Source organism: Ursus maritimus, unplaced genomic scaffold, assembly GCF_017311325.1.
Source record: "Ursus maritimus isolate PB19 unplaced genomic scaffold, ASM1731132v1 scaffold_4, whole genome shotgun sequence".
Taxonomy (NCBI): domain Eukaryota; kingdom Metazoa; phylum Chordata; class Mammalia; order Carnivora; family Ursidae; genus Ursus; species Ursus maritimus.
This window is the reverse complement of record NW_024426552.1, coordinates 57770380-57787014: the sequence shown is the minus strand read 5'-3', so window position 1 is coordinate 57787014 and position 16635 is coordinate 57770380. Positions and strand designations below refer to the sequence as shown.

General features: G+C 49.2%; 1 protein-coding gene across 2 annotated transcripts; it reads right to left on the bottom strand.

Moving 5' to 3' along the window:
• Positions 1-809: 809 nt before the first annotated feature.
• TIGIT (T cell immunoreceptor with Ig and ITIM domains) lies at positions 810-15743 on the bottom strand. Of its 2 annotated transcripts, none has more exons than XM_008708229.2 (4): positions 15527-15743; positions 14191-14520; positions 11986-12092; positions 810-3168 (listed from the first exon to the last, which is right to left on the bottom strand). In XM_008708229.2, the coding sequence occupies exons 1-4, from the start codon at positions 15588-15590 to the stop codon at positions 2935-2937; spliced, it is 735 nt and encodes a 244-aa protein (XP_008706451.1). In that variant the 5' UTR covers positions 15591-15743; the 3' UTR covers positions 810-2934. The 2 variants fall into 2 exon arrangements, with proteins under 2 accessions (XP_008706451.1, XP_008706450.1); XM_008708228.2 differs by having other exon boundaries at positions 810-3171; positions 15527-15739.
• Positions 15744-16635: the final 892 nt, after the last annotated feature.

The window sequence follows — 16635 nt, the reverse complement described above, 5'->3', positions numbered from 1 at the left end:
GCAGGTGTACCTTGGAGGGGATGTGGAAGTTTGCTAGTTACAGCCATGAAGCAGGCCTGGGAAGAACCAGAATATGGAATAAAATTCACCCCCCACAGCCATGCTGCGGAGTCCCTCCTCTTTGTGGGTGCGGCGTGCCCACCAGAATGCCGCCCCGTGTGTGCAGCACACGTAGCCACCCTGCCCGTCCAGCTCAGCTCTGACGGAATCTGTATGAACCTGAGTGTGTGACGATGCGTCTCCACGGGCTCACAGGTGAGAAGGAACGAGTTGTGAAATAAAATCGCATGGGAAAATCCTGTCTCCTCACGAAGATCATCTAGCTCAAAGCTCCATGACTCAAAATTTCTCATATTTGTTCAGGGTAATTCTCTGGAGTATAGATCAGACTGTATAGGCTCGGGCTTAGAATGTGGGGTAATAAAGGGTGGGGGTCAGTATATTTATTCCCCCCAAATTCTCATTCATGCCTTCATTCATTCACCCCCTTCTCCTATCATGAAATCCCAAAGGGATCCAAGAGAGCTTAGGATCGCCCCCTGTGTGCACTTACCAATCTCCCACCATCTTCTACCCTGTAATCCTTTTCTATGTGTTTTTCAAAAGACGTGGTAAGAGGGAAAAGCCTCCTCAAACCCTACTTTGAATCAGAGAAAAAGAGAGAGACTACCAGTCAGAGAGATGCCCTTCCCTGATGCCAGCTTGGCTTGGGTTTAGGGTCTAGTGCTGCATGGTCCAAGAAGAATATAACGGGAGCCACGTATGCAATTTTAGATTTTCCAGTAGCCGCATTAAGAAAGTAAAAAGAAACAGGTGAAATTAATTTTAATAACATTTTTGTTGAACCCAATATATCCCAAATACTATCATCTCAACATATCGATATTTTTAAATTACTAACTTGATAGTTTACTTTCATATTACTCACAATCAGCCTTCAAAATCTGGCCCTTATGTTACGCGTCTAGCACAGTGCATCTCAATGCAGACTAACCACATCTCGCACACTAGACCGTTCCACGTGCAGAATGGCTGGACGGGACACGTGTCCAGGAACCTGGCTTTTAGGGGCCTGTCTTCTCTGGTTGTCCATGGAAAATCCAGTTCGGTGAATTCCACTTTAAAATTTATTTTCTGTCTAATTCAATCTCATTTTAGTACCTGACCCATTTACCACATCTGTGGGTCCTTTTGTACTTTTATCACCATCCAAATGGTATTTGTAGACGCTTCCCTGTTACTATTATCGCATTAAATAACACTGTAACTCTCAGTCTAGCCTTGACCCAGTGGACTTCTCCTCCCAATCAAACTGCCACTCCCATTTTTGAACATTTTAGTTCATCTCCAATCCATGAATTGTGTTCTACCCCCAAGTGCTTGGCACGAGTTCTGCAAGAGTGCGGTGAACCGCTGTGGCACAGAAGAGCATTTTACACGCATCTACCTGTCTTCCAAAGGACTTAGCGCTCGGGACAGATTGCAGCTCATTGCTCCTGACCACGTACCCATTTGGTAGAGAAGTGAGAAAAAAAAAAATCACAATCCAGGGCGTAGGAATTGAAATGTCTTCTTGCTCAGCCTGCCTCCTTCTTAGGGAGCCGAGCAGTGCTTGATTCCAGCCATTGGCAAACGACAGCCTTGCTTCACATTCTCACTCAAGTCCTCTGCCCAGGAAAGAACTCCTGTCCCCTGGGAGCCCAGCCTCCCTTCCCACTCCTGTAGGAGAGGGAGTGGTAGAATAAAGGCCTGAATGCCAGTTAAACAGAGACCAGCGCTTAGATGCCACCCAAACCCCAGCGCGAAGAGCTCAGGGGGTGACCTTAAGGGTTCTGAACAGCCAGGGAGAGGGCGTCCATCTTTAAACTCTCTATCACCCTCTTTCTCCCCCTCCAGGAAGAGTCCCTATTTTTAAAATCCAAGGTTTTCCTTTTGGTGGGACACAGATTCTTTTCTCACGGGCTTAATGGTGGGTTGACAGAGAACAGGTGGGTCCTGGCCGGGGGCTAGGAGGCAGCTCCCACAGCGGGCCCCACACTCCCGCGCACGGCCCCGGCGGGCGTCTGGAAGGCCTCGGGTCCCCTGCAGCTGGCCATCCCCGGACTCGGAGCACACCCAACAGAAGGACGCTCGAACTCTGTGCCCGAGGAATAAATCCGAAGGCCTGCTGGCTCCCTCGGTGCCGGGATCTTCCGTGTGGGAATTTCAGCAGTTCTGTTCAGTCTCTCGGCCCTCCCTAGACAAAATTCCTGCTCTCACCACACTAGGCTCACTGTTCCCTCCGTCCTCCCAGGCCACCTCGCCCCAAAGCCTATCCTGACCACCTGGGCCTGCACCAGCGTCTCTTCCCAAAGGCCTGGGTCTCCTATCCCTGTCTTCTTACTCCCTCTAATGGAAATGTCATTATCCCACTTAACTGTAAGGTCTAAAAGGGCTGAGACCCGAAAGCACGGTTGAGTCATGCTCGAGTCGTGGAAGCCGGTACCATGCCTTGTTCATAAAATGCCTTGAATGTGTGAATGTTGATGAAAATGACCATGAGAAATGAGGTGAGTCATACCATCATCGCCGTCGTCATCATCTTCATCATCATCATCCGCAAAACTCTGCCAGTGCCCCGCCCACCAAAGCCCCGCCCAGCGCTACTAGGGGAAGGCATTTCTCAGGACCCCCGGGTCTGCTCCAACCGCTACATTCAAAACCAAATCATTTTTTTAACTTTGCATTCATAATTAAGATACAAGCTGCTCGCTCCGGGTCTGCCACAATGCAAGGGAAGGGAAGGGGCAGAGGAAATGACGAGAAGAGGATGACATTCATTCACTCAGCTGAACATAGACTCGCATGCACAGCAGGGACGAGGCCGCAGACCCTTCCACATCCGCCTGTAACGGCAGAGACAGGACCGCGTCTGCCAGGCGAGGCCTCTGGCCGCTAACTAGTCTCGGCCAGGAAGCCGAAGCTTCCAAGGCTCCTGTAACTCAGGACGTTGAAGTAGTCATGTGGCTCGGCGTAGTCATCCCCTCTCTGCTCTGCGTAGAAGCCCACGGGCGCCGTCTCTGCGTGGCTGCCGCTGCCGGCGGATGACAGAGTGCGGGGGTTCCACTCCTCCTGCTCACGCGCCACTGTCCTGACGCCGCTGTCTGCGCAATGGGCTCTGCGAGATTTCTTCTAAAAACAAACAAACGACTAAGTGAGGATGTGGGGATGTTATTCAGAAGTTATTCCCCAGCATTAACATATGGTTACAATGATCTCTCTCTTCCTTTCTTACACACACACACACACACACACACACACACAAGGTTGTGTTCTTACCCACACCAATCTCCTAACCCTTATTTGCTCAACCTCATCGCGACTAGATTCCGGGACTAACCACTCCGGTGAGCCTACACTCGCTGCACGAGCAGTGAGCCCTGCACCCTTTACTATTCACGACTCACTAAGCCCAGGGAAGCAGCTTTCGCCTCAGCTCTCTTGCTCTCTTTACTGCATCTGACACCATTGACTCCTGCCTTTTTGCAATGTTCTCCTTCCCTGGCCTCCATGGCATCACTCTCTCGGTTCTCCTCTTCCTGTGAACCCACACCTTCCCCTTCAGCTGGGCCCCCACAGGAGCTCCCCAAATAAAGGGGCTCCCCAGAGCTCTGCCCTCTGTTTCCTCACACTCAACACTCTCTCTGAGTCACTTCATCCATATGTCCCTCTTGCAAGCACCCTCTGCCCTCCGAAGATTCCCAGATCTCTGCCCAAACTAAGCCCCCAAACCTCTGCCCCGAGCTCCAGACCTAGGCCATCACAGCAAGCCCAGACTCACCATGTCTCAAATGAGAGCATCGTGTTCCCTCCCCCACAAACTGCTCCTGTCCCTGCATTCTCTGTCCTGGTCCGTGGCACCAGCTGGCCAGAAACCGGAAGCCCAATGTTCAATTCCGATCAGCCATAAAATCCCATCCTATTTTACTCCTCAAATAGTCCAATTTTACTCGCTCTAAAATCGCTCCCTTCCTCTCTGTTCCTACCCCCATGTCTCATCTCCCCCCATGCTTCTACACCTGCCTGCCTCTGGATGCCCTCTTTCTTCTCCTCTGACTTCCACATGGCCACCAGCATGGCGACAGTTCAGAACGGGGAGTTGGATCATGCCGTGCTTCTGCCTCAAGCCCTGCGATGGCTCCCCTTGTCTACCGAAGGGTGCTTCCTCTCCTATAGGAGCCACAGGTGGATGTCAAGGGGTTCGTAAAACCCCACAAGTCAGCCCATAATTTCGCTCCGTTCCCCGCAGGAGACTGTGTGTGATGCCCCCCAAAACGCATTTTGTGATTTGGGCACACGCACCTTTCCAGCGGCATCTCCTGCAGTACTTCCCCACCCAACACCCCAACTTCTGGTACAGGGCCTGGGTGCCAGAGAGACACGATTTATGGAGAAGCGGCTTGAGCATGCATGGGCTAGCTCCTTTATGTAATCTCAGCAACAACCTTATTGAAGTTTCTACTTTTGAATGAGCTAATAGGTGCCAACAGGTGAAACCACTTTCCCTGGACCTGGTTCTGACTTGAGGCCAGGCCATGCTCTTTCTCTTCAGCTGGGCTGCCTCTCATCGTACAGCTTCTCAAATGCCATGCACCATTTCCCACCTCCCCTCTTCTGTATGTGCTACTCCCACTGTCCACTCCTTGTAGTTCCCCAAAAAGTTGTCTACTCTTTCTCCAGACTCAGACCCATAGCACATTGTCCAAGAAGCCTTCTCTGACCCTTCTGGGGGAGTGACGTTCTCCTTGGATGCAAGAATATGTTCCTGGACATTCTCTGGTGTAACATTCAATGCTGTCCAGAACTTATTGTTACCCCTCTCACCTCTTCAGGCCCCAGACTGAGCTCCCTGAGGGTAGGATCGCTGCTGTATTCCTCTTTACAACCTCACAGCCCATAGCAGACATTCAATATATGTCTTAGGACTGAAATATGTATGTACACACATTCTTCCTCAGCCCCATACCTCAAAGAACAGAATTTTCCAAACCCGAATAGGGACTCATGGTCAGATAACTACCATTGCTCTTATGGGAAAATAGGACAGACAGCAAAATCTGTTTGGGAACATGGAGTGTATGAAGTCAGCCATTACCCCCATAGGAGAGCATCGCGGGTGCAGGTTGTGCTAAGCCGAGGAACTCAAAGACCAGTAGGCACAGGCAGGATGGCAGAAGAAATGCCTAATGACACCCAATGCAAAGGTGACCCCTCTCGGTCTTACTGGAGACCGCTCTCAACATGCCACTCACCCCCACCGTAGGTCTGGATGACAGAATCCCAAAAAGCCACACGCAGGCTTGGAAAATCACAACAAACACAGCCCAAATCTCATTCTTCCCACCACTCCCGCGGCCGTGGCTTCCGGGGTAGGATCAGCATCAGGCCTGGCTAGCGTCAAGCTCAGCGGTGCCCGAGTATAGACCAAGGGCTGGGGGCTGCATGGATGTATGTCATGAGCAAATACCAAACTTAGGGCCGGCGCCACCCTGCAGGCCCTGGGGCGCTGGGCCCACGGAGAGGCGTGGCCTCGAAAGCACACACACAGGAGTCAGGTGCCTCTCCCCACCCACTGTTTCGCTCATTCCTTTGCAATAGCAATGGCTGCCCCCTTCCCATCGGTATGCAGAAAAAGCGTGGTCATCAGGGATCATGCGGATGCTGGACTTAAAAGAGTGCTACATCCCTCGATGTAACCCAGTCCATTTAAGAAAAGCAGATACCCAATTCCTTCTCAAAGAACAGACTGTGACCTTTGGTGCTGATGTGTTCTCGTTCCCACTCTTCAACAGGCCACCCTTGCCCTGCAATCTTAAAACCATTTTGGCTTCCAAGGTCTTCTGGGAAATGTAAACATGCCTGAGCTGCGTCTCTCAGCTGTTCAGTTTTCATTTCATCCCGCATAGGGGACTCTGTGATTGTCAGGATAGGACACAAGCCGGGGCTGATGTTGTCCTGAAGGACCAAGGGGAGCTACAGAGGTTGCAGCTGGGTCCTAGGAGGACAAACATTGCCCCCGGGAGAATGGGAGGAGGACGGACAGTTGGTGGTCACGGTTACGGAGCTGGACACACCCATCTCTCCTCTCCCTCACAGAAGGCCCCCTAGGGGAACTTTTCCAATAGCTGCTTAGCAAACAATATCCATTCACTTAGTTGTAATCAACCATGCAGTATCAACATTTTTGAGTACCACGTATTATGAAGTGTTACGGTAAATAAAATTCATAATAATTACAAGAACTTCATAACCAATACTTATTACTATATGCCTGGAAAAATGCCAAGTGCCTTACATGAATTATTTGACTCGAGTTTTCCCACAAGCCTATGGAATGCAGCATCATAATTATTCCCGCTTTACAGAAACCACCATAGTAACTCAAATGGTAGAGCCAAAGCTAGGTCTGTCTGATTGCCAAGTCCGTGCTCCTAAATAATGCGGTCAACAGGCTCTCCAGGTCTGTAGGGAATGCTGTTGGTACCCCGCTCAGATCCTCCCTACCTGCCCAGTGCTCCCATTCCCCAGATGCTGGGATTATGGGTTGCGGGTGGCTCACAGCTGCCCCTTCTCTGGAGAATTGCTCTTGGGCCCTCTCTGGTGAGCAGCCGGTCGGTGAAGACTGAGTTGAGCGTTCAAAAACCCAGCTCCCTACCTCAAGGTACAACCAAGTCTGCATACAATTCTTACTGCAGCCAAGTCTCCAGCTGAGACCACGTCAAGATGAGCTTTCTTCCCTCAGCCCTATCCTGCTCTCCTCACTACACTTCCCTGATAATCCATCCCAATAAATCACTCTCACCAGAATTCACATGTCAGGCTCTATTCCTGAGGACCTGATCTCCAGAAATCAGTTGCTCCTGGAAGGGGCCCTAGAAACAGAAACGGGATGGGATTGTGGAGGGGAACCCCTCCCCAGCTGGTTGGGAATATGAAGCCCCCCACTGGTCGTGAGATGGGATGGGACACAGATGGAAGGGGACTCCGAGCTGGTGCCATGTCTCTGATGTTTGAGAAGTACGGGAAAAGAGTGATTATTAGAACTGTGGGATCGGGGGCGCCTGGATGGCACAGCTGTTAAGCGTCTGCCTTCGGCTCAGGGCGTGATCCTGGCGTTATGGGATCGAGCCCCACATCAGGCTCCTCTGCTATGAGCCTGCTTCTTCCTCTCCCACTCCTCCTGCTTGTGTTCCCTCTCTCGCTGGCTGTCTCTATCTCTGTCGAATAAATAAATAAAATCTTAAAAAAAAAAAAAAAAAAGAACCGTGGGATCGAGTAGCTTTTACTCCATTCCCCCCGACGCACTGAGGAGAGAACACGACAGGCTCAGATCTATCAGCACCTGGAAGCAAGCAGCACTTGGCAGCATTTCAAGAAACACCCATCTCCAGCATGGAAGACCAGGCACAGGACCTAACCGTAAGAGACACAGAACTTCCAAACAGGCAGGATTCCAAGCTTGGGCAAGTCTCCTGTGTCTAGAAAAGGAGGGGCCTCTATGACCTGGGAGGAGGCTCCCTGGGTAGATGCACTGGGGAGCCGCCTGCTTCTCTTGTAACATGTGGAGAGGCAAAAATGGCCCACTTTCCCTTGATGGAGGTTAGGGCCCTGTTAGAACCTGTCTCCACCTCCCCTGTAGCCATCAGCCCTGTATTTAGGGCAAGAGCACAGCCTGCACTAGCTGAGGGAGTGCCGGGAATGCTGAGGGGGGAGAGAGGCTGTGCCTAAAGGATGTGGCAACAACGGGAGGACGTGTCTGGGAGTGAATCCTCAGAGTGATGGGCTGGGCTGGGCAAGTAGAGACTGGACGAGGGGTAACGTGTCAATATTGGGACCCATCCATGACTTAAGACGTAACACTCTCACAAGGACCCCAGAAAAGAAGGCTGATACTCTGCTGTCGAGAGAGATGCTAACACTGCTTTGGCAAATTATGCAAGAAAAAAACAAAATGCTCAGAGAAGTGGGGATGCTATAATGCATGTATGTGAAATCATAAGGGATATATATATATATATATATATATATATATATATATATATGTCTCTACCCTCAGTTTCTACTAGTGTTTAGTCTTTAACCCTGGTTCCTGACACAATGCTCCTTAAACCCTTATAATTTCCTGAATACTAGGAATGTCTTACACAAGGCTTCTAAATCTCTTGGAATCTTCTGGTGACAGAAGTGTCTTTTGTTCCAATGAGGCAACGTTGGGCGGGCTCCTGGATGGAGGTTGGTGACCAGAAAGACCAAGCCGTGATTAGAAACTTGGAACATTCAGCCTCACCCCACTCCCATTCTCCAGAGAGAGGAGAGGGGCTGGAAAATGAGTTAATAATCAATCATGCTTACACAATGAAGTCTCCACAAACATCCCCCACGTATGGGGTTCTAAGAGCCTCCAGTTTGCTGAAAACCTCCACATGCCAGGAGGGTACACACCCCAACTCTTCAGGGACAGAAGCTCCTGTGCTTGAGACCCTTCTTGACCTCATCCTGTGTATCTCCTTCGTCTGGCTGTTCATCTGTATCCTTTATCATCATCTTTATTATATAATAAACTAGGAAATATAAGTAAGTGTTCCTCTGAGCTCTGTGAGCTGTCAGCAACTCAACAAATCCAAGGAGGGGGTTGGAGGAACTTCAGTTTAGAGCCGGTCAGTCAGAAGTACAGGTGACAATCTGGGACTTGCAGCTGGTGTCTGCAGGGAGGGCAATCTTGTAGGACTGAGCCCTTAATTTGTGGGTTCTGATGTTAATTCCAAGTAGATAGTGTCAGAATTGCATTGATTGTAGGACACCCAGATGGTGTAGAAGAATTGGTCAGTGTGGGAATAAACCCACCCATCTGGTGTTTAGAAGTGTTCTGTGCAGTGTTAAGAGTAGAGGAAAAAAGCAGAGTTTTCCCCAATATAACCTACTAAATCAGGGACTGGCAAACTAAGGCCCATGGCTCAAATCTGGCCCACCACAGATTTTTGTACTGCCCGGGAGCTAAAAATGATTTTTATATTTTTAAGTGGTTGAAAACAAATTCAAAAGAAGAATAATATTTCATGACACATGAAAATTATATGAAATTCAAATTTCAGTGTTTATAAATAAAAGTTTGTTGGAACACAGCCATACTCATCCATTTGCATATTGTCTGTGGGGCTTTCATGCTACAGTGGCAGAGTTGAATTGTTGCAACAGAGACCGCATAGCCCACAAAGCCTCAAAGATTTACTACCTGGCCCTTTACAGAGAAACGTGGCCAATCCCTGTACTACATAATTTTGAAAACCCAATAGCTGATTACGGTTCTAGGGAAGATCCAGGGGACACTCTTTTACAAAGGTAGAAAGGAATGTGCTAGCGAAGAGAGCATCAGCATCATTAGGAGGCTTGGTGGTATCTCTCCTCTGTGTGCTGGGGCGGAATGCTTTTATAGAACTGGATCCCTGGTAGCAACACGGATGAGAGACCCCAAAATAATACAGGGGCAGATGGCAGAACTCAAGAAACAAAGGGGATGTAATTACTGCAATGGCAGCCAGGGAGGCCTGACCCACAGGGATATTAAAATGGCTAATAAAGCTGTGTTCCTAAGAGAAATAGAGATGGACAGCCAGCAGGGGCGTTACTTGTACACGTAATCAAGAGATCACGAATACATGAGAGAAGGCTGAGGCCAGCACCCCCTGGAATGTCAAGGTCTCTTGCCCAGTTTCCGGGTCTGTGAGCAGCACTAGGGTGGATACCATCTCCATTCACCCCTCAACTCCACTCTCCACCCAGCCTTCTGGTTGCTTCTCTCCCGATTGTTTCCAAAGGAGACTGAACCATAGATCCTGCATCAGTGAGCTCCCTTGCCCTCGGGCTTGAGTTTGGGTTCGGCCAATGTGCAGCAACAGTACGGGAATGGAGGCAAGGAGAGGGAGGTGAGGGTCTATACTCCCGTGGCATTCTCTCTGCCAAGGGTGGCCTTGGACTGGCTGCAGCCTTCCCTCAAAGATTACAGTACTTCTCAAGGTGGTCCCCTCCACAAACCTCTCTCTCTCCGGGTTCTAATAATCATCCTCTCCTTTCCCCTGAAGACTAGGGGTGACACCAACACGCTGCTCCACTTCCCCTAATGGTTTCCTTATGTGCTGCCCAGTCCTTTGTAAATGTCTGTCTTAAACTGTCCTTAACCTACCCACCTTGAGAGCACTGCATTCCCTGCTGTACCTAATTATATCACTGTATGGTTGCTGAAAATCAAAGAGAAAGAAAATTTTAAAAGAACCATGAGAAAAAGCCCTATCTGCAAAGGAGCAAAAATAAGATTCACATAATTTCTCAACAGAAATATAAGAAACCAGAGACGATGGAAAAATGTTCTCCGTGTGCTGAAAGAAAACACTTGCCAACACAGAAGTGTAGACAGCACAAAACAGATACATCCCTTTTAAGTTAAGGAAAAATAAAGATATTTTCAGACAAACAAAAACCAGGATAATGTATCACCCGCACAAAAGGAAATACTAAATAATATTCTTCAGACAGAAGGAAAATGGTCCTGGTTACAAGAAAGGAGATGCAGGAAGAAGGGAAGAGCGACAGAAAGGGTAAACCTAAGTGAGTACTGGCTCTCAAGAGTAATTTCTTTCAGGGTTTAAAAGAAATTTAAAATTAAAATACATGAGGATAATAGCAATAAGTTGGGAAAGAAAGTAAAAAGAGTCACCGTGTCCTAAGATTCTTGCATAATCCAAGAAATGATAAAAGCACTAATTTGTGCTAGACTTTAAGAAGTCAGGGGTATATTTTGTCATCTCCAGTGTGACCACTAAAAGAAGAGCAAAAAATGTCGCTACCAAATAGATCTTTTTAATAATAATAAGTACTTAATTCAAAAGACAGCAAGAAAGAATAGGGGAAAAAACAGGCAAAACAAATACGAAGAAAATAAGACAGTGGCTATAAGCCCACTTACATCAGTAATAACAGCAGGAAGTGCGCTGTCCAGACAAGGAAAAGTCGGGGATGAAGAGCCGGGCTGCTAACTGAGTGGAACCAGAGTTGGGGGGAAAGTGAATCAGGAACTAGGGAGGGGGGTCTAGGATGAGGTGGAAAATAATGTTGGCAATCCCAATCTTGCCTTCCCCAAAATGTTTGGTGAGTGGAATTAAGGTGACCTGGGATGTCTTGAAAAGTCCAAAAGGGCAGACAAAACAAGTGGTGGAAATTCTTTCACTAATCAGTAGCTACCAGTCTACAACACAAGCACATTAATATTTTTCGTCACTGCTTACAAAGCGTTCACAGGCAACGGCCACCTGCTCAGCACAACTGTGTGATGGAGAGCCGGCCGAATCGCCGTCATCCGCGCTTGCCGTATGAGGAAATGGAGGCTGCGGAGATGCGCCACCTTCCCTGCAATCACTCAGTGCTGACACTAGAAACCACGTCCTCCACTTCCCCATCCGGCGCGTGCTCAGCCCGCGACCTCTTAAGCTAGAGTAACAGAGGACTTACAGCCTACTGATCTTGCCGTGTCCCTTCAACTCCTAAATTTGGGGAGCGTTTATTTCTCATCCTACGGAAAGGTGGTTAAAATTCAATAGGCTAACGTACACAGCTCCCTAGCGCAGAGGAGATGCCCCGGACGCGTCAGACTCACAACAGATAAATCAGTCTCTCCAGGGAGTGGCTTCGGGGACAGGCAGGAGCTAGGAACTGTAGGTGACAGCAAGATGGGAAGCATACAGGTCCAGCCTTTCTGGGTGGGGTTCCCACACCAGGAAGGGGACAGAAGAGCATAAACAACTTGACAAAAAGGCAGAGCAAGGACCATAAAAAAGCACGAAACACAGGAGGGGAGACCACATCTTGGTCTTTCTCTGGACAGGACGGGGACATGAAAGGACGACGTGGGGGTGGGGGGTGCCCATGACTGAGATGTGCAGCCAGAGTCATTACCTTTCTGGTCAATGTGACCACCATGATGACTGCTGCGCAGATGACTGCCAGCACTGTGGCCATGGCTCCCAGCAGTGGGATCTGGAACACAGCACTGCGTTCAGCCACTGGAGGGGTGACAAAATGAAGACGAGGGGGTGAAAGCCAGAAGCAAACGGCAACCATTACACCGCGAAGCCTCCGTGTCAGGGCACAGAGGTGGGGGCTGCCCAGGCCTTCCTCTGAGTTCTGGGGTCATGAAGCCCAGCCCTCCGGACGGCAGAGCACCTGCCTGGCCTGCCGTGGAATCAACGGCTGAGCTCTTGAGCGGTGTGCACCTCGCACATTTGACCCCAGAGCAGACCCTGGTTAACACTCTCTTCCTCTAGTCGACAAAATCGCTTTCTATAATCATCATGAAATGAAACAAACAATGACACCCAGGAAAAAAAAAAAAAACAGAAAGTGAACATTTTCTTTTATTAAATTTCATGTTTATAATCATACTAGAAAAAAAGTTTAATTAAAAATTAAAATAAAGTTAATATTAAATTAAATAACAAAAAAGGGGGCAAAAAGCATATAACCTTTCCCCGTAAGCCTATCACATTATTCCAGCTTTATCCTTTTTTTCTCAGCACCTGGCGCATAGCAGGTGCTTAATAATATTTGTGGTATGAACTAAAGCATGAACAAATGAACTTCTTTCAAGATGTAAAATGTAAGGAGGAGAAGCAGAAAGGGAGTTATGAAGAGAAGTGGGATAGCTCCTCCAAGGAGAGTGTGAGAGAAACAGGACAAGGGCCCAGATGTGAGCTGTGCCCCGGGCAGAAGGGTTTCCAGGCTGCCGCGTCCCATCCCCGCCTCCTTTCCAGGAGCTCAGGTGGATCCCAGCTGTCCAGGGAGGTCCTGAAAGAAGGGGATAGCAGAGGCTGGGCCCTCTTCCCTCTAAGGCTTTACACGGTGGGAAAGGTGTCTAAAGAGTGCAGTCACTCGGGCAAGGCAGTGCTCCCAGTAGCATAGGGTACGAGGGGGAGGGAGCCCGAGCAGTCCAGAACAAGTTCCTCCTGCCCTGCAGACTCAGCCTCTTGCTTTGGTCGCAGGTGGGGGAAGAGGGCAGATGGGGAGCAAGGTGGTCATGGAGAACACAGCTTCGAGGGGCAGAAGGGCTGCGGTGGGCTGTCTGTAGAACCAGATATGGGCTCTTACCCGCATGCGGCACTGACCTATGTCAGAGCCAGCCAAAAAGAAGCATTTGAAAAGAAACTCAAATAGCCTTTTATCTTCTCCTTCTACACATATTTTGCTCAGTCATAAAACTTCATCTCCAGCACAACTGATGGCAGCAGATAGAAGTTCGGAGGGTGTAGGGTAGTGAAACCAGAGCATCTCGTGCCCGGAGCGGCTGCAGAGCTCAGCCCCTGCCTCATTAGGTATGGGAGTGGCTGGCGTTCACAGCGGATGCTTGCTTGGGGCTCACCTCGGCCCAGGCCGTTTAAGGGCATTTTCTTATAGTCAGGAATTCAATCCTATGGTAGCGCCTCACAAGGTGACATCAATTTTCATTTCTCAGATGAGAAAACTGATACACAGAGAAGCTAAGTCATCTTGTCTGAAGTCAACAGCAGCACCAGGATTTGGACCCAGGCTGGCTGGTGTCAGAGCTTGAGCTCGTGAGCTCTCGGCTATACTGTCTCTTAGATGCAATAATCCTTTCTCACTTTCCAGAGAACTGCTTTAAGTGTTCAGGCAGATAATGAATGTGAGAGCATTCTGGAAACTGTGAAGTACCATACAAATGTAAATTACTGTATATTGACACTTAGCACACACTGTGTTTTAATCCTTTATAAAACTTAGACGCTAATTCTAATTTGCATGATTGATACTAAACTAATAAATGAGAACCTTCCCCAAATGACCTTAATGACTTCTTCCCAACGAACCCACGTAAGATGCACTTCTCACCCAAAACAGCGGTTCTCAATTCTGGCTGCACATTTGAATCACCAGGCTTTTAGAACCCACCACCTCCCAACTTTGCCCCTGGAGATTCTGATGAAGTTGGTCTGCGATGGGGCACCAGCATCAGTATCGTTAGAGCTCCCTGGTGACTCGAATGTGAGCCGAGGGCGAGGGGCCCTGCTCGTGCAGAGCGTTCGGCAGGAACCCATTTCCTGTTCTGGAGGATGAAGTCCCTCAGCCACCCTGCTCCAGAGGGCATACCTGAGCTTTGCAGGACCTCCAGAAAGAGCGTCCCCCTGTAAATCCCATCAGGGTAGGTGTGATAGGTGCAGAAGTACTCCCCGGTGTCATTCCTGGTCAGCGACTGCAGGGTGAGGCCCAGGTCGGGGCCGGGGGCCACTCGCTCCCTGAAGGCTGGGTAGATGTGCCACCCCAAGTTAGCATGGCGAACGGCCAGAAGCTGGTCCTGCTGCTGCCAGTTGACCTGAGTCACTTTGGCAGTGGTGGAGGAGAGGTGACATTGCAAGGTGACAGAGCCACCTTCCTCTGCAGAAACGTTCCCCGTTGTTACTATTCTGCCTGATGCAGCTCCTAGGGAAGGGGAGAGAGCGTGACTGAGTCCTGGGTCAACAGCTGTCCGTGAAACTTCCCACAGAAGTCCCGAAGGGCTTTGAGGCTAGGATTGGCTTCTGGAATGACAGACCCTCCTGCCATCCTGTCACTCCCCGCATAGACTGTGACTGCGGCACAGCAGGGCCCTGCCCCACTCAGGATATTCTGCTGCAATCTAGCTCATCGATTATTTCCATGGGCTTATTTTGTCTCCCTACCTGCAGCATAAGCCCTGTCAGTCACCACTTCTGTTGCACTTTATCTTCCAGCAGCCAGTTCTGTGCTGGGCACAGTAGCCTTTGAAATGAAACCTGACTGTTTGGTTGACTGCCATTTGGGGGTGCCTGGAAAAACCTTCAGGAAAGCCACAAAATCCAAAGGAAAGGAGGGTTGGAGAGAAACTGTTTCTCCCAGACAAAACCACCCTCCTCAGCGCTGACCACCCCCAGCACCCTGGGCACAGCTCAACCCTCAAATGGTTCAAAAAAACAACATAATTAAATTATACTATAATTTCTCAGCATTTGTGCCACCTCAGAAGCACTTGTCCATGATTTTTAATACAGAAGGAAACATATCTAACATAAATCCAGTCTATAATGGTAGTATCTCTAGAATCTGTGAAGAAGACATTTTTGATCCACAGAAAACAGACAACGCCTTTCTAGAAGTTTCCTCAGGGACAGAAACCAGAACGATGGAGTACGAGTGAACTTCTACAAACAAACTGATCATCCCTCCTCCTTGTCCCTTTCTTTCCCCCTGTTTCCTTTCTTGGGTTGGCCAGTCAGGCACCCCAACCCCAAGGACTTCATCTGCCACCCAAAACAGAACTGGACCTCCTTCCCACAGGCTGGCTTTTCTCACACGAGGAGACACAAGACTCTGAAAACCATGCGTTTCCTTCCATCACTCCCCCTTCCACTCCCAGCCTCCCTTTCCTCCTCCACTTCCTCCAGGTCCAAGCTGGATTGTTGGGCCTTACCTGAGGCTGGGGGTGGAGCCTGCCTCAGGCCCTGGACCCAGATCAGGAGCAGATACCACCGCATGCTTCTGCCCAACTGGGGGCCCACAGGAAGCAGCCTAGGCCTCTTCTGCCACTGAAACTGGAGGACTGCAGATGGCAGGCCAAAACTGAGCCTGTGAGGAGAGAGGGTCTCGGAAACACTGAGTTCAGCAAAAACAATGTCAGAGACAGAAAAAAAGCTCTCAACAAGTACACAAACTGCATAGGGTGAGCCACAAGAAAGACCATGAAGGAAACACACTAAAAAATAAACAAAAATGTGGTTAGAGGCACATTGGTCTTTGGGTTACTATTAGTCAATCTACTGTTTTTAAGTTCTGTGTTAATGCACTTGTTTTTTATCAGCCTTTGTGTCAGGAGCTCAAGGGCTCTGTGTGTCTGTGTAATGCCCGAGATTCTGAAGAACCGGTTAGTGATGGAGTTCACTCAGCTCCCCCAGCTTCATCCAGCTAAGGAATCTGCACCTGTAAAAGAAACCTAAGTTGGCACACTCACAGACCAGGACCCGTGCTTGAAATCTAATGAACCATGAACCAGAGGCGTTTACTTCAGAGACAAGATGTAGGCAGGACAAAAAGTCTTGGAAAATAGGGCAACTTCCCTTTGAATGAGGTCCTCTTCTTGAATCGGATTTCTTCTGTCTTGTTTATCCAGACTGAGACTTCATTGAACTCCGGCTTAGTTTCTCTAACCCAGTGGAATCCGAGGAGACCAGAGGAGTGAGTTTTCTTGTGACTGGTGACCCCCATGAAAATCAGCCATGCGGAGAAGCGTGAGCCCCAGTTACCTGACCCTGGAAAGGGGTTGGTTGACACTTGTCTGGAGTCCCCAGCTCCTGATCAAGTCCTACTGCTGAGCCATCCTTCTTCCTTCCCTCCCTCTGTCTGTTCCTGCATTTATTTGAAAGTCCCAAGGGCCTGCAAATCACCAGATTCAGCACCAGGCTCTGGGGAGACAAGGTAAATAATCATGGACCCTGCCATCAGACAGTCAAAACTTGCTCTCTGGTAAAGTACACTCTGAGGAAAGAACGTGGAGGGTCTCTCTTCGTCTGCCTCTAGGGCTTG

What these genes read in the sequence shown, in the direction of transcription:
- TIGIT (XM_008708228.2), bottom strand. Translation starts at nt 15,590, where the DNA reads ATGCGGTGGTATCTGCTCCTGATCTGGGTCCAGGGCCTGAGGCAGGCT. An exon ending in GGAGGTCCTGCAAAGCTCAG is followed by an intron (nt 12,093 to 14,190) that starts GTATGCCCTCTG and finishes TCACCCCTCCAG; the next exon opens with TGGCTGAACGCAGTGCTGTG. An exon ending in TGGTCACATTGACCAGAAAG is followed by an intron (nt 3,172 to 11,985) that starts GTAATGACTCTG and finishes GTTTGTTTTTAG; the next exon opens with AAGAAATCTCGCAGAGCCCA.